This window comes from Coenobita brevimanus, chromosome 84, assembly GCF_032717465.1.
Source record: "Coenobita brevimanus isolate Jiangsu-jjx chromosome 84, ASM3271746v2, whole genome shotgun sequence".
NCBI classification, from domain to species: Eukaryota; Metazoa; Arthropoda; class Malacostraca; order Decapoda; family Coenobitidae; genus Coenobita; species Coenobita brevimanus.
Window position 1 is genome coordinate 38,825,267 of NC_137037.1, and position 27,474 is coordinate 38,852,740.

The window sequence follows — 27,474 nt, forward strand, 5'->3', positions numbered from 1 at the left end:
AAGGCAAAAACAATAAACAAGGGATTATTAATGCGCTGTATGGGAAAATAACTTGGTGAGGAAAAGGTGTTAGGGTGCTTTCTTAACCAAAAAGAACACGGAGGTAGGAGTCAACTGTTTTTTGCCTCAGTTGAATAAAATCATCTAGTGGCAGCCAGAATAATCCCTGTATGCGTCCCGCCGGAATGATCAAAGGTGTCATGATAAGAGAAGTAACTCATTAATTCTAAACAAAAATATCTCGGCTATTTCCCTCCAGCACGATGTACCAACGATTAATCAACTCGTCCTCGTTAAACAACCATAATTATTTCTTGTCTGGCGTGGGCGAGTACTTGCTGTCTTTAATGATAGAAAGACTTAATCGCTACTAATTTAATGAAGATGAATGACCCTACTTAAAGAATGGCCTCACCCGCAAGCCTTCATATTTATTTTTCTTGCAGTTCCATGATCACGAGAGGCAATTTCTGTTTTTCTAGCCTGTTGATTTCAGCTTAGATTTTCGTTTGTTTTGATGTTTTTATGTTTCCTACCTACCTATTTGCCCGTCTAAGCTCACAGATGATCAGAGGTGGCCGCGACAAAAATTCCTCCATGCCTTCCCATTATTGCCACTCCCACTTCTGGTGTCATGCCTCATCTACAGTCAGAGAATAAAAAAGTTTGCCAACTCTGCCACTGCCTGTTCTTCACACTAGGGTCACACTCATTACTTTCCTTCCTGGCTCACATCACAGACCATGATCTAGAAGTTAGCTGCAAAGAAACGTAGCACTGAGGCTGAACGTGGAACAAAGGTAACTTGGCCGACTGTCATCAGATGCCCCCGGGTTTAACTCTCGGAACAACACAGGTCGATAAATGTTGGTTAATACCAAGAAGAAGAGATGAAATATTAGGCAATAGTTTTTTCCAAAGGCCCACTTCATTTTATCGGTCCATACTGTTTTCTAGTGTACCCTCCACGTTTTCGCTTCAGCTATGCTTCAGGCTAATCATTCAGTCAACATTTCACTGTTCTTTTGTTCTACAATTTCAAACGACCTCAGTTCAGTCATAGCCTTCTTTACAGTGATGCATCTTCTATTCAATTCTTGTCTCCTCTGGACGATTTTATTCGGCTTTAGAAATTCCTGTAAAAATTAACGAAAGCGGTAAATAACCAATGCAGCTAATATAAGCCTTCCCAAAAAGGAGGAAAATCGCCTGGAGGTAACAGGCCGGAAATTGTAAAGGCGTCAAGGCGATACCCGTTCTTGCTGCAGCTCCTTCCACCTCACTCTGTTTATACCCTGGTTAACTGATCTTAGCTAAATACAGTAGAATGATAAAATGTATGGATGAAAATGAATAAGTCCTAGAAAAATATTATGTGAATGCACAAATATGTTGGACAACGAAATATATATATATATATATATATATATATATATATATATATATATATATATATATATATATATATATATATATATATATATATATATATATATATATATAATGCGAAGAAAGACTATGAGCCGCTGTGCAGAAACCTAAGCCTTTCTCTTAAAAAAAAATAAAACAAATAAATACAAGCAGTTTTTAAAGCTGAGGCAGAAATATGAAGATGGTTCTGATGACATATATTTACATGCAAAAAGATGGAAGATAAAAGCGACAGCTGACTTATAATACTGGTAAGGAAAACTGAAACATAGAGATTTGGTGTATATCATTAAAATGTCAAGACCATGGAAAAACACAAAGCATTTACTGACAAGCAGACGTACTAAAAAGTATTAACTGATCAACAACAACAGAACAGGAAAGCCACAAACAACATGAGAAAATCCAACTCCTGTTAATAAAAATAAGGATTAGCTGAGAGGAATCAAAATATAGCTTTCAAAAAATAAGGAAAGCCTATAATAATCTTGTATGATTCGCCACAGAAAATGAAAAAGTAAACTTGGGACTATATAGCCAGCAGTGTGAATTATGACGCACTGAGGAGCATGCATTCATTCTTTTGGAATCCACAGATATACATCAAAATGGAATAACATTATACGGTATGCATATGATATAAAGAACAGTGCTAAATATGACATAATGACCATCACACACACACACACACACACACACACAATGGTACAATGCTTGTGAAAATGAGGCAGTATTCTGACAGAGCTAGCCAGACACTTTAGCATCACTTTACACGTTAAGTCGCAGTCTCGTGAGACAGTATGCTCCATTGTCACCTCTTTCTGGAGGTGTATTTCTGGACATTGTGCGTTAACAGTATATTCTGTGTGTGTGTGTGTGTGTGTGTGTGTGTGTGTGTGTGTGTGTGTGTGTGTGTGTGTGTGTGTGTGTAGTGATAAAATCGGCCGTACGGTGACATTATTTTAACTCTTTCCTTGTTGTGCCCAAACTATATTATTCTACCCTGAAGAAAATATTACACAGGATGGGATAGACATAACCTTCATTGACCTCTTTCCCATAAATCGTTCTCCGAGGCTGAATAAAATCCTGTGATGGTGACAGCAAAAAGACGCCACCGTATCGAAGGGGTAACACTCCCTAGCTACCGTTGCGCTGGCCAGGGTGGGTAAAGGGAGAAAAAAATCCTAATAGCTCTCCAAAATTAGGAATAACATTAAAGTTTTACACGGTGCACGACTTCCCCGAACGATGTAGTTTTTTGTCTAAGATTTTTTATTCTCTACCAACATCGCCCCCCTCCCCTCTCTCTCTCTCTCTTTCTCTCTCTCTCTCTTACCCAATCACAAACAGTCCCGGAGGTAAACAAAGCCTTCTCGACCTCTGATTGGGCGGGCTACTGAGGGTGGAGGGGCCGGGATGGGCTTTCTGCAATAATCTCATAATCATTATAATTGGGAATAAGTCCATTAATGAATTCCTGCAGCTTATAATAAATTGCAGACGCCGCCGTGATATTTATTGGTGGGAGAGCCGGGGAGGTGGAGGATGGGTGTAGGAGGAAGAAGGAAAAAAAGAAGAATAGGAAGAAAAAAAAAGTAGAAAAAGAAGAATAGTAGTAGTAGTAGTAGTAGTAGTAGTAGCAGTAGTAGTAGCAGTAGTAGTACTACTACTAGTAGGAGGAGGAGGAGGAGGAGGAGGATGGGAGCAGCAGGAAGAAGGAGGGAAAGATAAAAAGAAGATAGGAGGAGGAGGAGGAGGAGGAGGAGGAGGAAGAGAGAGAGAGAGAGAGAGAGAGAGAGAGAGAGAGAGAGAGAGAGAGAGAGAGAGAGAGAGAGAGAGAGAGAGAGAGGCGAAACTAATTAGGAGTCGAGATTGCTGGAGAAGAGAAAAAGAGATGACTTAAGAAGCAGAGGACATGGAATTCTGAAGGAGAGAGAGGAAGATGGAGGGAGAGAGGGGAGGGATAGAGGAAGAATCTGAGGGAGGACGAGAGAAGGGGGGAAGGAGAATCCGAGAGGGAAAGGTGGAAGGAGGGAGAGAATGGAAGGATAATCTAAGGGATAGTAAGGTTGGTGGCAGAGGAGAGACGAGGCTGGAGAAGAGTAAGGGAGGTGGACGGAATTCGAGGAAGATAGCAGGGTAGAGGGACACACACACACACACACACACACACACACACACACACACACACACACACACACACACACACACACACACACACACACACACACACACACACACACACAAACCCATGCTAACCAGCCGTGTCCTCTTCATGGCTAAAAATATTTGCATTAGAAGATAAGTCAAATACCTTCAGTACGATGGCGTCTTTTTTTATTTCCATTTGCCTGACGTTTTTCTTCAACTCAGTACATAGGAGCAAAGGAGTTAATGAAGACAATTATTTAATCCCTTCAGTTTGATAAGTCTGGCATAAGATGAACAAGGTCGGACGAGGGTAAAAATAAAAACAAATCCCGGAACTAAATTGATTAATGCTAAATTGTGAAATCTTGTAATACAGAAAATATTTAGAAATCTATACAAAAACTATACCTTGTTCTAAAAATAGTTAAAACTGCTTGTCGAATGGATAATTAATGATCGGCTTCGTTCTCTACTTAATTACAAACGCCAATTACTGTGAAAATATATACGATATCTCATTGTTATAAATCTAATTACAAATACTTATAGTTCGATAAATTACACCTCTTCATTCTAAGCCTAATTACACATGCTTATTATAGGAAAAAAAATAGAACCAACTGCCAATTTAACACCTCTAACAAAAACCAGGAATTCTCGAACCTACCGTGGCCTGGTGTGGATAAATTTGAACGAAAAATAACTGCCAATATCGATAAGTAAATGAAGCTAGAGCACCACAGGATTATTAATGCTTCCTGAATCCAAATAAATCGATGACAATATGAAGTTAAAATTCGGCTATCGATAATACAGTGGTGTTGTATTCCATGATGGTAGGTGCATACCCTGGAGATGCGTGGATACGAATATCATCCTTTTATCCCTCGATATTTTCAACTTGTCCCAAAGCCCAAACAATCCACATATACTCAGATCCAGTAGCATGAAATATGAACGAACACATGCCCTTCACTATGTCTGTTATGTATATAATCATCTGCCAGACATTACCCCAGCTGGTCTTGACCGACGTATTCTGAAAACTGACATCTTTTCCTGTCGTGACGGTACAGATGCCGATATAGAACTGAGACGGATATTAATTCCGGAAAAGATAGGCCACAGTGAAGCTTCTCATGATTGGGACAATTCTCGTATTTAATTCCAGCTGACGCCAGACAATTTTCTCCAGATATAAGTGAGTCCTTGGGACCTGAGACTGTTGCTACAATTAACATAACCCTCCTGTTGCTGAAAACTATTAATCTATTTCAAGTAATTCTTTTTATCTTTTTATTCTGCTGTCAGCGATTCATAAGAGGTTAGAATGTTAAGACAATGAACTACTGTAGGATATGAAAGGTTATATTACATATATCTATATATCTATCTATGTATGTATATATATATATATATATATATATATATATATATATATATATATATATATATATATATATATAAGGTCTACCGAAATGCAGCATAGCCTATATGGATCTGTTTATGTTGTAGATGTGTACTTATGTTACACATTGGGAAAGCTACCATTTTGTGAGGTAAGGTTAACTTAAATGAGGCTGATATGGTTAGGTAAGATAATGTTGGTTTATTTTATCTATATATATATATATATATATCTATCTCTATATCTATATATATCTCTCTATATATATATATATATATATATATATATATATAGTGTGTGTGTGTGTGTGTGTGTGTGTGTGTGTGTGTGTGTGTGTGTGTGTGTTTGCGCATACGCGCGCTTGTAAGACAAGCTGTGGCCTTTTTTCTTTCCATATGCTCAAGAAATGAGGGTGTTACCAAAAATAACCTAACCTAAACCTGATCTTGCTCCATGAATTCACTTGAATACGCTATATCGAAAACAGTGTGTCATGAAGAACACAAAGCAATAAGCAAAAAGACACCCGATAAGGTGGGGGGAGGAGAGGGATAAAAAATCGCGAAACAAAAGTAAAAGGCAAAATTAGCAGCAAACACCAAAATCTGACATAGACCTCAGCCGACCAGTGAGGGACAACAAGACTCCGGCAATCCTCATCCCAGCGCCGGCAAAAACTTACTCGGGGGGTAAAATATGATGATGCGTTAATGGTAAGTAAATTCCTGCTGTAGTCAAGCGGGGAGGGAGGGAAGGAAGGCAGAAAGGAGGAGAGAATGAGAGAAAAAAGGATAAGGAGAGAGAAAGAAGCTTGGACGACATGAGAGAGAAAAGGAGAAGGGAAGAGATAGAGAAAAGAGGATGGGGAGAGACTGAAAAGGGGAAAGGGAAGAGAGAGAGAGTAAAGGAGAAGGGGAGAATGGAAAGGATAAAAGGGAGAGTGGAAGAGAATGGAAGAAGAAAGGGGAGGTGAAAGGAGAGAGAATGAGAGATAAGGGATGCAAGAAAAGGCTGGGGACAGTGGAGAAATGGATATGAAGGATGGAAAGGAAAGGGAGGGAGACAAAGTAGGGAGGGATGGAATGGAAAAGGAGAGAAAGGGGAGAGACAATGAGAGGGTTTGGAGGGAAAAAAAAAATGGAATCTCAATCCATGGGAATGATGGAAAGAAAGAGAGAAGGAAGAGAGGGAGGTGGGAGATGGAACTGAAGGAGGTTGAAGAGTGGACAACTGAGGACAGAATAAGAAAGAAAGAGGAAGAAAAAAAGGGAAAGAAGATGAATGCAAGCGTACTGTACATGGTTCTCTGCTTATCTATCTGTCTGTCTGTCTGCCAACCTACTGTAAGTTTGTTTCATTCTATACACCATCCATCTATCTACTGTATCTGTCCATCTAAGTCTCTCATTCTATCCATCTATCTATCTGTTTAGCTATCTGGGTCTGTCCACCATTCTGTCTATCAATCTATCTATCTATCTATCTGTGTCCATCATTTTATCTCTCTATCTATCCATCTACTTACTTGTCTATTTATCTAAGCAAAAAAGGATAATTGAGAACAATGGGAGACAGACTGGGGAAGGGTGAGGTGGAGTGGATTTGGCTAGAAGTGAGAGGCAGACAGAATGCAACAGGACTGGGTGAAGTAGGGAGGGTGAGGTAGGGCAGGGTGAGGGAGAACAAGGTGAGGGAGGGCAGGGTGAGGCGGGGTGAGGGAGGGCAGGGTGAGGCAGGGAGGAGGGCAGGGTGAGGCAGGGAAAGTGGGGTGAGGTGAGGCAGTACAGGGAAATGCAGCATAGGGCAGGGCGGGTGAAGCAGTTTGGGTTACGAAAAGTGAGATAAGGCAGGGTGAGTGAGGCAGGATAGAGCGAGGTATAAGAGGTGAGGCAGGGCAGGGTAACGCAAGGAATGAGGAGCAGTGAGACAGGGAAGGGCAAGACAAGATGCAAGACAGATGAATTCGGAAGGACATGGCAAGACAGACGTGTGAGGCAGTGAAAAGTATGGGCAAGGAACGAAGCAGGATATGGTAAGGTAGAAAAGCTTGAGGCAGGGCAGGGTTAGGCTGGAAAAGGTGAGGCAGGGGTCATCTCCACACACACACACACACACACACACACACACACACACACACACACACACACACACAAGGCGGCTCGAAAAACTAGACTCCCTTTAAGTAGTCGACTAGGCCAGTTTGCTACCATAAGAAGACTCGTGCAACATCGGTCGGCAAATAGGCTTGTGTGAGGGGCAGGGCAGGGAAGAGTGTGGCAAGGAATGGGCAGGGTATATCAGGGAAGGGGGAAGCATGATAGGTCAGGCCAGGGCAAGGAAGGGTAAGGTAAGGCACGGTAGGTTAGGACAGTGTAGGGTAGAATATAGGACGACAGGAAAGAATACGGCAAGGTAGGGCATGGCAGGATGTGACAGGGAAGTGCAGGGTAGGGCAGGGCAAGGCAGTGTAGGTCAGGGCAGGGAAGAGAAGGAAAAGACAGGGCAGGGCAAGGTAGGATAAGGTAATGAAAAGTAGGTCGGGTAGGATGAAGCAGTGGATCAGGGCTCAGGAGAGAGAACTGCAGGGTGTGGCAGGGAAGATCAGGACAGGGCAGGGCAGTATGAGGAGGGCGAGGCAGAGAAATGGGTTCAGGTACGATAGCGTGAAACAAGGTAAATAGAGGTAAAATGAGGTAAGGCTTGGAGAGCCAAGGTGAAGGAGGAGGGGCAAGGTGAGGCAAGGCAGGGAGAGTCAAGGCCAACGAACAGGATCCATTCGATACGGCGGTACAACAAAGCAACAATCATTATAAAGTTCAGCAGAGAGAGGGAGAATGAGGTGAAGCAGGGAGAGTAACAGCAGGGTAAGTCAGGGTGAGGCAGAATGAGGCAAGACATGGTGAAGCAGAATGAGGCAAGGCAGAGTGAAGCAAAATGAAGTAAAGCAGCAATAAGGTATGGTGATACAAGAAGTAAAATGAGGAAAAATATCAACATGAGAGCATATAAGAAAAGTGGATTACTGATTACTGTTGTAGGCCGTGGTAAGACACTGAGAACATGGGGTGAGGCAAAGTGACGTGAGGCACAGTGAAATAAGGCTCGACAAGACATGATCAGGCAGGGTAAGGCAGGGTGAGACTTGGCGAAGTGAGGTGAGACTTGGCGAAGTGAGGTGAGGCAGGGTGAGGTAAGGCAGGGAGAGTCAAGGCCAGGGGAGGAGGGGCGCATTGGCTACGGCGGTACAACAAAGCAACAATTATTTACCAGTTTCCCAGTGATCCCCACGCCGGCACTTTTTTTTACACACAGCAAAGGGTTCTCTCATTTCCGATCACTTAGCGACGCTTTGCAGGGAAGGAGGGGGGTTGCGGGGGAGTCATGAGTCACTACGGGTCACTGTAAACATTTTTGAGTCACTGTAAATGAGTCAACACGAGTATGCACCTGAATCAATGCAGCTATATGTCTGTGTTACCTTGAGTCACTGTACACGTCTGACTCACCTTGCTTGAGTTAGCGCTTATTATTGATCGCGAGTCACAGAAATATTTGTTTGTCACTGAAACATCTGAGTCATCCCGAATCAAAGCATGTGTCTACGAGTCACCCTGTGTCGCTGAGCGTCTATGAGTAATCCGGAGTCACTGTGAGTTTTTAGTCACGGAGGCAGTCTGAGTCGTCCTGAGTCGCTGAAAATATATATCGGTTACTCAGAGTCACTGAAAGAGTCTGAGTTACCCTAAATTACTGTAAACGTCTTAAACAGCGTCTTTGAGTCACAGTCCCATTAAGCGTCTATGATTAAGTCAGAGTTACAGTAAGAGTCTATGAAGAAGTAGGAGCAGCTGTGAGTTTCCTGAGTCCCCGTAAACATCTACAGTCCACCATAGTCAACACGAATCAATATAAATGTTTATGACTAGCCCGATATCACCAACAGCGACTATGAATTACGGTACTCAGGGTTACGACAAGTCCCTGAGTCACCACACGATATCTTGAGTCATTTCTTCTATTTATGAGTCACCATGCGCACCACACGAGTCACCTTTAGTCACCACACGTCAGTAGAAGCGACTGTCATTGAAGATATAATGAGTCACCATATTTCATAACGAGATACTGCGTCACAGCACGACAGAGAGAGAGAGAGAGAGAGAGAGAGAGAGAGACGTGGGGGTAGGGGCGGGGGTAAGACTGAGATGGGATTACCAAGATTCACTTTACGCTCTGCAGGACTCATTACTAGGGAGGAGGCTTGGAGGGAAAGGGAGTTGGAGGAAAGGGGGATGGAGGGAAAAAGAGATTGGAGGAAAGGGGGTTGGAAGGAAAAAGAGAGTTGGAGGGTAAGGAGGGACTGGTAGAAAGACGAGGACTGAGGAAAGGAGGGCTGGAGGAAAGACGGGGAATGGGGGAAAAGGAAGGAAGGCTGGATGAAGGCGATAGGGTTGGGGGAAACAGTAGGCTGGGTATGGAGGAAATGGGAGAAAGCTTTGGAGGAAATGGAGGAGGCCTTGGAGGAAAGAGGAGAGTTTGAAGGAAACGGGCGGATTTAAAAGAAAAAGGGGAGATTATCTGGAGGAATGAGGAGGATGTGGAGGAATAAGAATGAGAAGGATTTGGAGGAAGGAGCAAGAGACGGGTTACGAAGATAAGGCAGGAGAATGGTTTGAAGGAAAGAGTGGGAGATTGGTTTTGAAGGGTTGGGGAGGGGATGATTTGAAGGAAAGAGGAGAAAAATGGCTTAAAGAGGGAGAGTTTAAGGGAAAGAGGACCGGGGATGAGAGTTTAGACACAATAAAGAGATAAAAATTTGAAGGTAGGAGGACGAGAAGGGTTTGTAGGAGGGATAGGTGATTGTTAGGAGGGATAGGTGATTGAGGGGAAAGTGGGAGAGCGCTGGAGGAGAAGAGATGAGCTTGGAGGAAATTTGGAGGGGGGTCTGGAGAAAAAGACGAGGGTTTTGAGGAGAAGTGAAGCTGGAGTAAAGGAGGAAATGTTTGGAGGAATGGGTGTAAGTTTGGAGATGAAAGAAGGGCTGAAGGTGGGTTAGGAAACTAGATAAGAAAGCTAGAGGGAGGGGGGGAGGGAAGAAAGGAAAAGACAGGACGTTGGGAAAAGCTGAACGTGAAAGGAAAAAAGAATGTTAAAAGGCGAATCTTGAGGAAGATGAAAAAGGAAAAGATGAGAAAGTGGGAGAAGGATAATAGAGGAAAAGACAGCTGAAAGAAGGCGAAAGGAAAAGAAGAGATAGTTGAAGGAAAGGAGGAGAAAGTTGTAAGAAAAAGAGGAAAACGAAAGTTGACGCAAGGAGAAATAGTAGTGCGAAGAGGTAAGAAAGAGACGTTAACAGATACAGGCATTTCAGAGCCCAAGTTAAAGGTTTCGCTAAGGTTGCTATGGTTGTGAAGAGGGAGGGTCAGGGTTCCTAAATGGGGCGTCTCTAAAATAGCTATATAGAAAGGGAGTGGAGCACCTCATTTAAAAAAAAAACGCATGTACGGGGTGTACTAGACAGATGGACAGAGCCTTATTATATTCCCGGATCTAAAGCGGAGTAGTGCAAGGAAAAAAGTAGTACATAGAGAGAAAGCTGGAAGGATTATATATATATATATATATATATATATGTATATACACACACACACACACATATGGTACAGTATAAGGCGACGGAAGCTGGAGAAAAAAGATATTAGGCGAGAAGAATAAAGGTGAGAAGCAGGAAAATGAAAGAAAAAAATGATTAAACATGGAGAAAGAAGTCTCATCCTCCACACCACAACAACATCGGTATTCAAAACGCCCCGCTTATAATAATCCGTCAATAAAGCGGCCCATTACTCGCGTTTATTCATATTAGCCATCTCCTTTATTCATATTAGTTATCTCGTTTATTCATATTAGCCATCTCTTTATTCACATTTTCATTTACCGTGGCCAAGGGTAGAAAACTCACCCCGGCAAGCAGGTTCGGTAAATAAACAAGGGCCGAGCGTCCTAAATACCCGAAACCTCCCTCGGGCCACATTTCTTCACAGCACATTAGGAGACTCAGGGTCAGTGTACACTTTCGGCAACGCTGGACTCATCTCGGCAAAATAAGAGCCTGCCACTAATTTGGGCCGACACGGAACAGGATCAAACACACGCCCACCTGAAACCGGACCGAAGACAACAACAACGCCGAAACGTCCATCCGTACCCGTAGCCGAGAGAGAGCAAGCGCCGATCCCGTCCGTCCAGTGAGAGGTGTCGGGTTGGTTCGTCCTCAATGGAGCTTAGCAAGGCAGGGGACGAACGAAGGGGATGGGGAAGGACGTGGGTAGAAAAGGAAGAAAGGAAGGGAGAAAGGAAGTGAGGGAGGGAGGGAGGGAGGAAGGAAGGAAGGAAGGGAGAGAAGGAAAGATGGAAGGGAAGGAGTGGAGGGGAGGGAGGAAAAATGGAAGGAAGGAAATGGATACGAACGAAAAGCAGTTGGTAACGAAAAAAGGATGAAGAGCAGGAGGAATGTGAACTGGGAAGAAATGGATTAATGAAGAATAGATAGAAGTGGATAGGAGGGTAGGGATGTAAATAAGGAGGAAGGAAAGAAATGGACAGGAGGGTAGGGACGTAAATAAGGAAGGAAGTGGATAAGAATGTAAGGAAGGACGGAAAGAAGGACAAGGGAAGAACAGGAAGGAAAGAAGGGTCTTGAGAAGGTATGAGGTGGGAGGATAGGAAGTGGATACAAAGGATGAAACGGAAAGGAAGCTGACTGAGAAGGAAGAGACTGGGGAAGGGATTAGGGAATTGAGGAAGGGTAGTGGAAAGGTAGGAGGATACAGGAGGGAGAGAAAAGGATAGGGATGGAGGAAGGTGAGATGAACGAAAGAATGAGGATACGAAACTGAAGATAAAACAGCAATTAAAGACATAAACAGAAAGTAAATCACGTGGACAGAGGAGTAAAAGAGAGAGAGAGAAAACAAATGGTCATCGAAAGAAGGATGGATACAGAGGAAGAAGGAACACAGGGAAGGAAAGAAGGAAGAAGGAATGGAAGAATGAAAGTAAGGAAATTGATAAAGAATGTAAGGTGAAGGAAGGAAGGGAGGAAGGAATTAGGGGAGAAAGGAAGAAAGAAAGAAGGCAGGAAGGAAAAAGGATATAGGGAAAGGAATAGAACAGTGGGCACAAAATATAGGAAGAAAAGATGACATGCAAGAAAGGGATGCAGTTAAGGGATAAAAACTGGAAGGGTAAACGACACACACACACACACACACACACACACACACACACACACACACACACACACACACACACACACACACACACACACACACACACACACACACACGGAACGGCAATATAGGGAGGAAAAAGATGAAGTTCGACGACTGAAAAACAGAAGGAAGGAGAAAATAAACTAAAGTAGCAACAGAAGTAGGGAAATGGAAGGGCTAGGGAAGGAGAAAAAAGAGGGAAATGAAACGTAAGGAAAAGGGATAGGGAATAGAGGGGTGAGGTCGTAGAATTGTAGACAGGGCTTGACGATGTAAAGAAGGAAGAAGAAAGGTGATCAAAAAGAATAAGAGAAAGATACAAAAGAATATTAGAGAAGAGAGAGACAGGAAATAAACAAAGGAAAGAGTAGAATATGGAAATTGGGAAAACAACAGAACAAGGAATCAAGGAAGAGGGATAAAGAAATAGAGACAAAGAAGAATGACACAAATATTGAAGAGAAAGACAGCAGGACAAGAGGCTTGAGGAGAAATACAAGAAAATAAAACGAAGGAGTCTTGAGCAAGGCAACAGGAACTTTATGACCAAAAAGAACGTAAAGAAAATAATGAAAAATGAAAACAGGGAACGTAAAGGAGAGTGAAAGTGGACGGTGAAAAGAAAAGGTAATCGGATGCATAAAAAGAGGGACATAGAAAGAGAATTATTATGAAGAAGGTATGAAAATGACTTAAGAGAGTTTAGAAGACATAAAAAGGAACAAAAAGAGGAAGCAGAGAGGAAGGCATTGGAGAGAAGATGAACAGAGAAGGAAAGGGAGATAGCTGGGCAAGGTGATGCGGGGAGGCAAAAGACGAAGTGCCCCTGAAGAAAAAAGGGGTGGAGGGCATCAGTTGGGAGCGAAGAAAGATGGAGAAGCCCCCGAGGAGAAGACAACTGAATGAGAATAAACGAGGGAAGATAAATTACGGGAGAGACAATGAGAGGTGGAGGAGGCGGTGACGGAGACAGAAAGAAGCAGCAGCCAGCAAAAAAGGCGATACGACAGAGAGAACTCCGCTTGAGGGACGAAATATGCATGCGATTGCTGTGGCAGAGTTACGTTGAAATATATAAGGGGCGGGGAGTGGCTGAGCTAAATATGTCTGTGCATGTAGACTGAAAACAAGCCATTTCTAGTCCATTGGCTGAGTGTTACCAAGGATTATATTCAGAAATGAATCCTTGGTTTTGCAGACACTGGAATCCCCCCCCCTCTCTCTCTCTCTCTCTCTCTCTCTCTCTCTCTCGTGTGTGTGTGTGTGTGTGTGTGTGTGTGTGTGTGTGTGTGTGTGTGTGTGTGTGTGTGTGTGTGTGTGTGTGTGTGTGTGTGTGTGTGTGTGTGTGTGTGTGTGTGTGTGTGTGTGTGTGTGTGTGTGTGTGTGTGTGTGTGTGTGTGTGTGTGTGTGTGTGTGTGTGTGTGTGTGTGTGTGTGTGTGTGTGTAAAATCACAGGAATACTATGTCCACATAACAAAGGATTATTTTCTGTGCATGATCCATCATAATACTCGGCCAGTGAATAATAAATGTTTATTTTCCTCTCCATGCACAGATATATTTTCATGTCGATCCAACAGCTCCACGGATTCCACCTCCATTTATTTAAGGTCTAGGTGAAACACCTTATGACGATTTTTTTTTTTTTTTCACGCCAATGTATTCTTGAATTGTCGTACTCTCACCATGATTTAACTGCTTCTTCCTTGATTCAACTGAAATGTCCATCACGATCAGCCCATTACCTTTTCTGCAACCTATGGATAGACAGATAGGCATTTAAACAGATTATAGACAGTCAAGGAGTCAGGCAGAAAGTCAGACAGCCAGACAGGCACAGACAAGGGTGAAAATATATCCTCCTCCACATTAGGCATCGTGGGTAAAAAAAAAAAAAGTATCGGATGGCACTGCAATTTTCAGTGCACAAAATGGGGATCAAGTGAAGGCAACTCGTCCAGCCGGCCCGCCAAATCTCCTCGATGGACGCCACTACTCAGGTACACCCAAGCAGATTAGACGAGGACGCAGAGGTGAAGGACATTCACCCCTTTTATTTAGCTCTTGTGAACTATTTTATTTCCATTCTGTTTTTCCCTTTATCGCCATTCCTTCGCGGGACACATTTCTTGATAAATTAATCTTCAGTGTTTCTGCCTTCATCTCTAACTTATTTCTTCCTTTATTTTCTTCTAAAGAAATTTTCCTCAGCTCTTCTTAAGAGATTGCATTCCTCTCTATTCATTCTTCCATTCTTAATTTTTCATTATGGTATTTCCTTGTCAGCAACTGTTCTGCATCTCTTTGACATCTCTCGCCTTTCGTTAAATAAATGACGTTAGAGAAAATGAGTTCATTTATTCACATTAACCTTCACTTCATTTCCAAACTCTACTATATCCTCCTCCGTCTTGTCAATGAGTGCTATTCTACTGTATTATCCTTCATTCCTGACTTCCCACAATTCCATCTCTCTTCCCCCTTCATTCATTCTTTCCTCTGCTTCTGTCTCTCCCCATTCTCTAACTGGTATTTTTTTTCACCCTCGTACATTCTTCCTGCCTCCTTGATAGCCAACTTCCCCCCTTCATCACCACTCGCCCGTCTTCCAGTTTCTTTCACACGGCCTTGTCCTTCCTTCCCTCCTTTTCACTCACATTTTTCTACCTCAGTACCTCATCGTCATTCGTGCCATCTTCTCCTTTTCCTTCTGCATTCCTCCTTCCTCTTTCTTCATCATCATCATCATCTTCTTCTTCTTCTGCTATTCTTCTTCTTCTTCTTCTTCCTCCATCCTTCTGCTTGATTTTCTCCTTCATTTTTTCCCCACCATCTACTCCTTCCTTCCTCATTGCTTCTCCCTCCTTAATCACCAGCTCTTCCCTCTTCTAGTTTCCTTTATCCTTCTTTTTCTCTCTATATTCTTTCCACCTTACGTCCTTCCTAACTCTTCCTTCATATATTCCTTCGTTCCTACTTGCTTCTCTCTTTGCTGTTTCTCCTCTCATACAGTTCCATCCTTCACTCCTTCTTCTACTTCCTCCCCCCCTTTTCTTTCCTCTCTCCTTCCATCTACTCTCTTGCTACCTCTCTGCTCCTTTCCTATTCCTTTTCGCCTTCCTTCCCCCATCTACGCTCTTCCTATCCCCCCCCCCATTTCTCTTCCTTCCTGGTACCAGCCTAATGACCTAAACCGGCAGACACCCATCCAAATCCTCTTAGTGACGGGGGATAGCTGGGGGGTAGGGGCATGTGGGCGGGGTATGTGGGTATCATGTTTGAGTAGGGTTACAGGGGATGTGTAGCTATGTGGGAATGTGTATGGTGATATGTGGATACGAATGAGTACTTGGGAAGCAGTGCACGAGATGAAGAGGGAATATACAAGGTGGTGTTATAAGTGAGTTTGGTATGTGAACAAGAAATACAATCGAGTTCGTGGGCATCATAAGAGGATAGAGTTACATGTTCAGGTATAAATGGGTACCGTATATCAGGAATGGAAAGCTGATATATAGGTAGCAGTGTTGACAAACTAAATGCGCGTATGTAGTTAAACATGCTCCCAAAAAGGGCTAAAATGTGGCAAGATAATAATAATAATAATAATAATAATAATAATAATAATAATAATAATAATAATAATAATAAATCACTAAGAAGCACTGAAGACTCTAAAGCATCACTATAACACAAGTGAAATTCTAACATACTGCTACATTTTATGCCACTTGTCATAATTTGAAGCTAGTAAAGAATCAGAATCTCCATAATTTCCCCAAGAATCAGTGCCCCCCAAAAGTTATCAGGCCAACTCTGAGGCTATGTGGATAGGACACTGTATATGGGTGAAGAATGTGGATACTACAGTTTTTTCACCTTAACCTGGCCCAGATTTTCGTACTTTTGAAGCATATTTCACATAAATCAGTGGCAAGAAAAGGCAATGCAACGGCTCTACGTCCTCTCCATTGCACTTCTTCGTGACCAGCATCAGAGTCTAGTGTTAATCTCCTGCTACAACTCAGTATTTAAGGTGGAGAGATGGTAATTTCAGGCCAGGTTCAAGTAACAAGGGAGTAGGATTAAAAATGATATGTGGGAATGTGAGTTATAAGCGGCGATATGTGAATACCTGTAGCAACTAAGGCAAGATATGTGTGTATGTGGGAAGCGTGTACGGTATGAGCATGGCTACGGAGAAATGCTGCTATGTGAGTATGAACGGTAATGTGTAGTACCCAGACTTAATTTACGACGGATTATACAGGTAGACTATGTGGGTTTAAAGGGATATATACAGTAGGTGGGAAGCGAACATGTGAACAGCATATGAACGTATGACTGGCGGGAAAAACAAGTTAGGAGTGATATTAAGGATCTATACAACAATTCATTGTTATAAGTAAGTTTTTTTCATTCTCTTTCGCTGTTTTTGCTATCTTATTACTTCATTTGTTTATTAAAGTTCCATCAATACACTTAAATGCTAATCTTAACCATTTCCCCAATTTAGAGTACCAACTGAATGGAAAAAGTTGTATTATTCTGAAACACCTCCCTAACTAACAAAGAGAAATGCCTGTGTAGATCATGTGAACTAAAACATGTGGGAAGGATTGATATGTGAAAAGACTAAACAAATGGCAGCAAAGTTAATGGGCATGTGTGTGATGTGAGGTATAATAACTGCGAGGAATTCTGCATGTGGATTATAGGCGATGGTATGATATGAAAGGGGATGTGGTTCTTATTTGGGTATACTGCATAATCTTAGTATGGTAGGGAATGGAGGTAAAAAGAGAGAGAGACACGGAGACCAGAGGAGTGTAGGGGAGAGGCAAGCGGAGAGGGAATGGGAGGAGAGAGGAGGAGAGGAGAAAAGAGGAAGGGCGAGGAAAAGGGATGAAAGCGGAGAGGAGGGGAGAGGAGAGGAGAGGAGAGGAGACGAGACGAGACGAGAGGAGACGAGACGAGACGAGACGAGACGAGACGAGACGAGAGGCGAGACGAGACGAGAAGTGAAGAAAAGTGAAGAGAGGAAACGGGGTCAGAAAAGAGGAGAGAGGCTATGAGAGTGAAGGGGAGAGGAGAGGTGAGAAAAGAAGAGATGGGAAGGCGTCAAGAAAGAGGAGATGAAAAGCGATGAGAAGCAATGACGGGAAGGGGTTACAGAGGAGAGGAGAGAGAGAATATAAGAAGAAGGGAGAAGAGTGAAGGGGAGAGGAGAGCGAAGAGAGAGATAAAGCCGACTATCTCACTGCCAAGACAACACAATGCCCACTGAAACTTAGCCCAGCCTTACCCAGCGATAGGGTTTAGGCAGGGTAGGGGAGGGGTAGGGGCGAAGAAGGTAAAGGGAGAGTGGGGATAGGAGGAGGATGGAGTAGGGACGAAGAAGGTAAAGGGAGAGTGGGGATAGGAGGAGGATGGAGTAGGGGCGAAGAAGGTAAAGGGAGAGTGGGGAGAGAAGGGTGAAGGGGGGTACGAAAGGGTAGGGAACAAGAGATGGGATGCGTATGATGGAATAAGAGAAAGAATAAGGGGATAAGAGAGAAGGAAGAAGGAACGGGAACCACAAAGAGTAGGAAAGAAAAGTTAAAAGGAGAGAAAAGGAGACAATGGGTAAGAAAATATGGAAAATACTAAGGGAAGGAAATAGGAGAAGAGGGGGAAAGAGGAAGGAAATGGAGAAGATAAGGTAGGCAAAAGGGACAGGATCTGCCACTCGTCCTCCGTCTTCCTCTGCCCTTCTCCTCTTACACATATCCCGGCTAAATCCGTGTTGGTGAGGGGGTTAGTGGTCAGGGGATATTACAGTTCAGTAGCTTGGCCGAACGCTTGTCACTTATGCTCTCTAACAAATATCAGCGGAGGGAAAAAATATCTTCCTCTTGGTTACACACACCTTCCTACAGCCTGGCTACTTACCTTCCTGCTTGCCTACCTACCTACTTACCCCCCCCCCTCTCTCTCCCTTGATGGCATTTATTGATGAATACCCATTTTATTTCCAGCTATTCTCCTGCAAAATATCTTCCTCTGGTCATTCTTCACACTACATCCCATGACTTTTTTCAACTTTTAGTCTTCTTTCCTTACTTACTTAAATTATCAGTTTTACCTTTTTCAGATATTCATTCATTCTAATTTCACTTACGTTTTTCGTCTATATATTCTTTGTTTCTTCGTTTCCAAAAAAGTTCATATGCAAATCTATTTCCCTCTCATTTTCTGTTTCCATTCATCATTTATTCCTCTCTTTCATTCTTATCACCTTCTTAGCATTTCTTCATTTTATCTATTCTTCCCAACCATCCAATCGTTTTCTTCTTCCTCTTCATTCCCATCCATCCCTCCTCCCATCTTCCCATTCACACAGTCCTCTTCCTTCTCCTACCTTCTACCCATTATCTCTCCTCCTTTCTGTTTTTCATCCCTCCTTCCTTCCTTCCTTACTTACTTTTACTTATCCATCCATCAATCCCTTCTCCTTCCTAGTCCTCATTTATCCTTACTCCCTCCTTTCTCACTCTTCTTTCCATTTTCGCATCCCTTCCTCCTCCCTCCTCCCTACTTCATCTTCTCTCTTATTTGTTATATCTTCCCATTCATTCTCCCTCCCCTTTCCTTCCTCCTTTTCTTTCCCAACCCTCCGTCTTTCTTCTTTCTTTTCATTCATTCCTTCTCCCTCATTCTTTTTAATCTCACATCTCTACGTCTTTATTGCTTCTTCCTCCCAACCCTCCTTCCTCCCTCATCTCATTCATACTACCTCCCTCCTTCCTCCCTCCCATCTCCTCATTCCTCGCCTCCTCTTCCTTCTCCACCTTTATCCCATCCCTTCCTCCTCCCTCCCCCTTACCTTTTCCCTACGTCTCCATCCCTCCTACAACTGAGGCCCCGCAGTTTCGTGTTTCACTTCCTTATCTGATTCATTTATTTTAAAACTTGTTCCGCTGGGGCTGCCTTTGTTAGTGCGGCTGTAACCTGTAACCCGTCCTTGCTGCCCACGGTTCTGTAGGTTCTTAGTGACTGTAGCTTTTGTATTATGCATCAAATTAAACCTTTACGAATGACGATGTGTCGCAATATTCACCCTTTCTGCCTCAAAATAATCATATTCAGCTTTGGGAGGATATTTTGCAGCCAAAGGGTGAAAAAAAAAAAAAAAAAAACTACCGTATTAATTCCCGCCAGTTCGAAAAGTCTCTCGTAAATACATACACCGAGACTAAAACACAGAAACTGCTCGTGGTGGTGAGGCAAACTGCGTCACTACGAAACACGTTCCCTGACCCTTTGTTAGTGAGGCTGTACCCATGCTTGCTACCTTTGAGTTCTGGGCTCCCAATTTTTGTGTAAGTTTCCATGATACTTATTTTCAGGATTCATTATCTTTTCTTGCCTTCTTTTTTTCTCATTTTAATATTCAACCAATCGACTGTCACACCCACGCCCGCAGTGCATGGGGTTGATGTGTTGGGCTCAGCTGGTATGTGTGTCTGCCCTTCTGTCCGTCTGTCTGTTAGCAAGATTATGGAAAAAAAAAACTACTTAATGGAACGACACCAATTCTGGAAGAAAGGCTGGGAACGATCAGCGTTTATAGCAAGTCTTGGGTAACAGTCATAGTACTAGGTCAAGGGCAATGTAAGGTCAAACAGCTTTGATATAATGTAGACCAAACTCGGTGGAAGTATTAAGGGTTTGAGAAAATGAAGTGATTCAATTTTTAGAAAAACTGGTCAAAGATAAAGTTCACAAGACAAGGTCAAACACTGGGTTCTTTAACCCTGGCAATTCTGATTCAAACTGACCCAAGCTTGTTGCAAGGGTTTAAGATCAACCAAGGTTGATGGGATTCTATGTTGAGTACAAGTCAAATGGCAAGTCAGGTCATTTTTTTTTCCCCCGAATTTGGACTAAGCTTGGTTGAAATGTTGAGTGTCTGGCAAGAACGAAGAAATTCGTGTTTGAGATCAATCGGTCTAAGGTCAACGTTACAGGGCAGAGTCAAAGGTTCGACCTTAGACCTTGGGAAGGGATGTTGCACTCTCTGATTGCACCCTCTTGTTAAGAAATTGGCTACCGTGTGAGTGGTGAACTCCATCCTAAAGAGAACTTATAAATATGGTTCCCGTGGCTTTGTGGACTAAGAGTGAGTGAATATTGTGCAGTTTTGCAGCGATTTAATTGCTTGCCGACGACAGTGTTCCTTAAACCTCTTCATTACGCAGATGTCTTACTTCATATTGATTGTGCAGCCATCGGACAATCTTGTTCATATAAGGACATATCTGTATTAGATATGAATTTTGTATTATCTCGAGAATAAACAGTATGCTGAAAGGTTCCTTAGCTCAGTGCCAGGACATCTTTCTCTTCTTGGCAGTGCTACCATACCAACCCATGATTTTATTCAACTTAGGATCGTTAGTGAAGAACTTAATTAAGGATGTCTAACTCGTCAAAAATACACCAATAAATCACCACATGGGAAAAGATAGGGTGAAAAACGTTAAGTTACGGAGTTTATGAACAACAGGAGACGTCATGGTACTGCAGCAGTTAATGGGAAGTTTCCATTTATCTCATGAATATCTTCTAGGTATAAGGACTGACGAATTTAAAAGGGGTTAATAAACATATTAGCGATTGTCATGTGTGATTTTTTTTTTTTTTTTTTGCGAGTTTTTGAAAGGTTCCACAAAGCTTCACGGACAATAACAAATTAAATATTCCCCCCCCCCTCTCTCTCTCTCTCACCAGCACCCGACGAAAATATATCGACGGAAAAATAAACACTGATACCATCTCCTTGCCCTACCTCACCCCAGATATAAACGGAGGAACCAAACACCACCCTTCAGTCGTCTATAGCGGGTGTCTCAGGGATCAAGATAGTATCGGAAGGCACAGAAGAGAATCCAAACACTCATTAGTCAGTCTTTGTGGTCGGAACAAGTGGGCATCGCGGACTCATCGGCTATACCTTTGCTGGAAGTGAGCAGATACGGGTGTGGGCGTGTGATATTGGTGTGGATGTGGGTGAGAAGGAATGTGGATGTGAGAAAGGATGAAGAAGTGTATGATATTGGTGTGGGTTTGGGTGAGAAGGAATGTGGATGTGAGAAAGGATGAAGAAGTGTATGATATTGGTATGAGTGTGGATGACAAGGAATGTGGATGTGAGAAAGGATGAAGAAGTGTATGATATTGGTATGAGTGTGGATGACAAGGAATGTGGCTGGGAGAGGGGATGAAGGAGTGAGTGTATGATATTGGTGTGGGTGTGGGTGAGAAGGAAAGCCCATGTGATGTGATATGGGTATGATATGCTAGTACATTGCAGATTTATGATGCTGGTGTAGCTGTGGGTTAGAAAGGATGTGGGTGTTGAGAAGGGATGTGGTCGTGGGTGTGTGATACTAGTGATGGTCTGGGTGTGGATATAAGAAGGAAATTGGTGTAAGGAGTTGGATGCGAGAGTGTAGGTCTGAGAAAAGTGTGTGTGTGTGTGTGTGTGTGTGTGTGTGTGTGTGTGTGTGTGTGTGTGTGTGTGTGTGTGTGTGTGTGTGTGTGTGTGTGTGTGTGTGTGTGTGTGTGTGTGTGTGTGTGTGTGTGTGTGTGTGTGTGTGTGTGTGTGTGTGTGTGTGTGTGTGTGTGTGTGTGTGTGTGTGTGTGTGTGTGTGTGTGTGTGTGTGTGTGTGTGTGTGTGTGTGTGTGTGTGTGTGTGTGTGTGTGTGTGTGTGTGTGTGTGTGTGTGTGTGTGTGTGTGTGTGTGTGTGTGTGTGTGTGTGTGTGTGTGTGTGTGTGTGTGTGTGTGTGTGTGTGTGTGTGTGTGTGTGTGTGTGTGTGTGTGTGTGTGTGTGTGTGTGTGTGTGTGTGTGTGTGTGTGTGTGTGTGTGTGTGTGTGTGTGTGTGTGTGTGTGTGTGTGTGTGTGTGTGTGTGTGTGTGTGTGTGTGTGTGTGTGTGTGTGTGTGTGTGTGTGTGTGTGTGTGTGTGTGTGTGTGTGTGTGTGTGTGTGTGTGTGTGTGTGTGTGTGTGTGTGTGTGTGTGTGTGTGTGTGTGTGTGTGTGTGTGTGTGTGTGTGTGTGTGTGTGTGTGTGTGTGTGTGTGTGTGTGTGTGTGTGTGTGTGTGTGTGTGTGTGTGTGTGTGTGTGTGTGTGTGTGTGTGTGTGTGTGTGTGTGTGTGTGTGTGTGTGTGTGTGTGTGTGTGTGTGTGTGTGTGTGTGTGTGTGTGTGTGTGTGTGTGTGTGTGTGTGTGTGTGTGTGTGTGTGTGTGTGTGTGTGTGTGTGTGTGTGTGTGTGTGTGTGTGTGTGTGTGTGTGTGTGTGTGTGTGTGTGTGTGTGTGTGTGTGTGTGTGTGTGTGTGTGTGTGTGTGTGTGTGTGTGTGTGTGTGTGTGTGTGTGTGTGTGTGTGTGTGTGTGTGTGTGTGTGTGTGTGTGTGTGTGTAAAAGCATATGTGGGAGTACCAGAACATTAACACCCTAAAATATAAACAGCCTCTTATGGGCCAAAGCAAACAACCATGTAACCCGAGTCAAGAAAATGAAAGAGGGGTAACAGAGGGATGAGGGGAGAGGATGGAGGGGTAAGGATGATGGGGGGGAGGAGCTGAAGAGGTGATGGAGGGATGAGATGACAGAGTGACGGGGAGCAAGTGAGGAGGAGATGGAGAGGGAGATATTGCGGAGGATGTATATATAAGTTTAATAGACAACTGAGGAGTGATATAGAGGAAAGGAGATGACAGAAGGGTAGGGGAAGACATGTAGAGGTGAGGTTGAAGGGGTGATGAAGACGTGAAGAAGGAAGTAGAAGTGTAAAGGAGATATGAAAGGTGTCTGCCAGCTTAAGACAAATGTGAAGGGTGGGTGAGATGAGAGAATTTCTTTTAACAGTTTAAGGTGTAAGATGAGGTATAAGGTAGGGTGTAAGTTGTGGGATAGGATGAGATTCAGGGCGTATGGGGTGGCATAAGGTGTGCGATGTAATATGAGATGTAAGGTGTGGGATGAGGAGTACGGTGTGAAATGGTGTAACGTATGAGATAAAGTGTAAGGTATGAAATGAGGTGTTAGGTGTGGGAATATGATCAAGGTATACGACAAGGTGTAAGATGTGGAGTAAAGTGTAAGGTATGAGATGAAGGGGTAAAGGAGGGCGAGGTGCGAATGGGACTCTGAAAGTGTGAAGTGAGGTGTGTTGGAGTGAGGCAGGACTATTGTGAAGTGGGGCTGTGTACGTGAGGTGGCAGAGAGGTGAACTGGGGCGATGGAATGCGACAGGTGACGTAGGATGGAAAAAGGGGTAGCTGGGCCGGATGAGAGCAGGGTGAAATGGACTGGGATAAGAAGACTGACTGGGTGAGTGATGGGTGACTGGATGAAGCGAACTGTGCTAGGTGAGGGAGGGGTGACGTGAACTGGGATATAAGAAGGGTGACTGGGAGTGATGGGTGATTGGGTGACGTGTAGTGTGTGACGGAATGACAACTGGAATAGGAGGGAAGTGACTACTGGTGAGGGAAGGGTGAACCGGACTGGGATTCAAGAAGGGTGACTGGAGGACTGATGAGTGACTGGCAGAAGTGGAATGTGTTAATGGTATGACATAACTGGAATGCATGAGAATGGACTAGGTGAGGGAAGCTGGAAATGAACTGGGTTGTAATATGAGTGACTGGGTGTCGCTAGGGTGACTGGGTGAGTGATGGGTGACAGGCTGAAGTGAAATGTGTGATGGCATTGCTTAACTGAACTGGAATGCGGGAAGGATGGGTGAAGTGGACTGGGAGGGAAGAGGGGTGACCTGCTGATGGAGGGGTGACGCCGGGGTGACGGGATGGTGGAGAAGAAAGCCACAATTCTCACTAAATGATCGTAAATACGCAACTCACGATGGATAATGGAGAAAGACAGGGGGTGGGTGAAGTGGGGAGGGGTGAGGGTAGGGAAGAAGAGAAGGAAAGGGGTCAGGGGAGGGAGGGAGGGTAGGAGAGGTAGAAAAGGATAAGGGGATGGAGGGATGAAGGGAGAGGTAGAGAGGGGTAAGGAGAGGGAGGCTGAGAGAGGGGAGACATGACGAAGGGAAAGGAGGGGAGGGGTAACAAGATAAAATGAATGAAAAGGAAGGAAAAGCGACAGAGAGGCTAGAAAGGGGGTGCGAGAGGAGGGACGGATAGAGAAAAGAAAGGACCAGCGAAGAGAGGGAGGAACGGATGGACGGATGAATGGAAGGCTGGAGAAAGGGAAGGATGACCGTCTTTCATAAATATACATTGAGTGAAGAAACGAGTGAACGAGTGAGTGAGTGAGTGGACGAATGAGTGAATGAGTGAGTGAGGGGAGGACAGGTAAACAGTGGATAATTAAGACTCACGGAGGGGGTCTACAAGAAAAGGGAGAAGACAACAGGATAAGGGGAGGGAGGGACAACAGGATAAGGGATTATGAAACTACGAAGAAAGAAAGAATGGAAGGAGAAGGAACGGGTAGGATTTAAGGCAAAGAAAGCTAGAAAGAGATAGAACGGAAGGGAAATGTAAAAAGGGAGTACGAGGAGTTCGAGAAAAGGAAGGGAAGGGAAAAAGAACAAAATGAACAAAGGGAGGTCGGAACTAAAGAGGGCAAAACAAAAAGAAAGGATTAATGAACAAGAGGAAGGGACTGAAAAAAATGAAAGTAAGAAATAGCAGCAGTGAAAAGGAAATGTAAACTGAAAATAACATCAGCACCTACCCCAGAGCAGACAGTGTTGTGGTGGCAAGCAACATCCCAAATTTCATCAACATCCTCCTCGAACTGCAACATAAAACACGCAGATCAGTACATATGTAACATTTAAACGAAACTAAAACACAGCTCAGCTGAACACAAATACATAACAATTAAAAAATATAAAAATAATAAATACCATAGATACAGTTTTTCCAAGATGCAACGCAGAAATAAAACCGCATTAGGACCACAGTAAGTATTCTGGGTACACCCACAACCGCATAAAACTAGAACCTTCACCTTGAACTAAAACAGGAACACGGATTGTAAATTCAAAGGTTGCTGTCGAAGTTCAGGGAATGATTGGGTGCCTGCCTAGTCAGTTCACTATATATGCTGGCCCAAAACACAGTGTCAGCGCTCGAGTGAGCGCGCGCGCACACACACACACACACACACACACACACACACACACACACACACACACACACACACACACACACACACACACACACACACACACACACACACACACACACACACACACACACACACACACATGAAAACAGGACAACACGAGCTTGGCTGTAATCCTTTATAGTAGCCTAAAACAGCTTAAATCCTTTAAACATGACAAGTAATGAACGGCACACGAACAAAGGCTAAAGAACAGAGAAATGTTACGGAAAACACACACACACATACACACACGAGCGCAGTAGTTCCTCCAACAACATAAGGGCGGGAAATGCAAACACTGGTAAAAAAAAGTGCCAAAATGCTGAAAGTAAGAAAAGGAAAGGACAAGAAACAGCAATACTGGCCAGCATCATGTTGCACTTATTGTTAGTCGTGCTTTCTTTCTTGTATGCTTTCTTTTTTGTTTGACTGGGCAGGCACTTCTACCCTTCAGGATTAACCGATTCCGACCAAACCTGGATACAATGACCAGCCTATGACCTATGACCTATAGTTGTATCGGCAAGGTTTTAGTTGGAAGGCAACGACTCACTGCCTAGCAACGATCCCTTACCTCCTCCGTGGCCGTGGGTCCGGCAATTGTGGGGACCCAGTGGCTGGCCACGGCAACATTTTTTCAGATATTGAAAATTGAATTTTTCTTTAGTGCCAAATTGAAGAAAAACGTCTGGCGCGCCTGACAATGCAATTTTTAGTTTCTTAAACCAATCCTGTGCTTCGCAATGAAGCGCGAAAATGACAGCGTACAAGCCTGTAAAAAATCAGGAGAGGAGTGTAATAACATCAAAGAAATATCCTTATTTTCACTCCCCAAAAAATTTCAGTGATGCTGAAATGGTTTTAAATGACTAGATAAGTGTATTACGAACAAAATCTGTACATTATACGGGAGGTTTAATAAAAAATTATTTTTTTTCACACTTTTTAATGTTTGTTGTGTTTAGGTAAGTATCGAGAGACTTCTGCTGCTCTGGGTGGTTTAGTCTGTTTCCAAAGAATGCCGAGAGATGGTATTTTTTGACTCTACCCAGATAAGGGTCCTCCTTTGTGTGTACAGGCTGAACAGCAGCGGCTAAAATTCGGTAGGCACGCTTAGAGCTGGCCATCGTCACTTACCGGCTTGTAGGCTATTTTAAATACTTCAACTCGACGATGCAGAGTGTGTTATACTCCTGCCATTTCCAGAAGAATTGATCCAGTTTAAGGGAACCTTTGAATTGGAGGGTTTAGTGAGGGAATAGGGGAGGAGTACCCTCCTGCTTTCCTGTCCTTGTTGACTCAAAGACTAGTTACGTCTGCCGTAGGTGATCCTATAAAAACACACCTTCAAAAAGATCACAAGGTCTGCTGGCGTGTGCTTTCCTTTGTATGCCTTCTTTAATCCCTTCAGCTGCTAATGTATACAGTCAAGTAGAAACTATTTACGACTTATCAACCTGAAAGAGATATTTGTTCAGCAGCTAGCTTTAATGAACTCATTCCAGACTAGAGCTGATTAAAGTCCTTGATCAATCCCGTATGAAGGTAACAAGAGCATGATAAAAATACGTCAAGAGAGTGAAAGGGTATTAACAAGAGACGTGACCTGCACTCTAACTACAAACTACTGCAACCTCACCAATAACGTACCTACAACCAAAGACGAAAATTGTACAGGAATGTTTATACTGCAAAACCAAAAATATTTTACTCCTTCACTGCAATGGCGTATTCATGAATTTTGTCCCTGCTGTCTGCATACGACTTCATCCAACTTTGGAAAGATTTTATAGATATACTGAAAGTGATCGATAGCTTTATCGATTCTCCAAATCAAGAAGTCTCCAAAGCTGAAGAAAATCGTCTGAAGGCAGTAAGAATACAACACATGTTACATCACGGGAATGAAAGTTTTATATACATATATACATATACCGGTATACAGTATATATATATATATATATATATATATATATATACTTTATATATATATATATATATATATATATATATATATATAT

General features: G+C 43.2%; 1 protein-coding gene across 1 annotated transcript in view; it reads right to left on the bottom strand.

Moving 5' to 3' along the window:
• Positions 1-27,474, bottom strand: part of LOC145410135 (uncharacterized) — a 98,004-nt gene that overhangs the window by 11,346 nt on the left and 59,184 nt on the right. Inside the window, exon 2 of the mRNA XM_080280332.1 lies at positions 25,016-25,078. Coding sequence (XP_080136458.1) covers positions 25,016-25,078 — 63 coding nt within the window. The remainder of the gene's footprint in view (positions 1-25,015; positions 25,079-27,474) is intronic.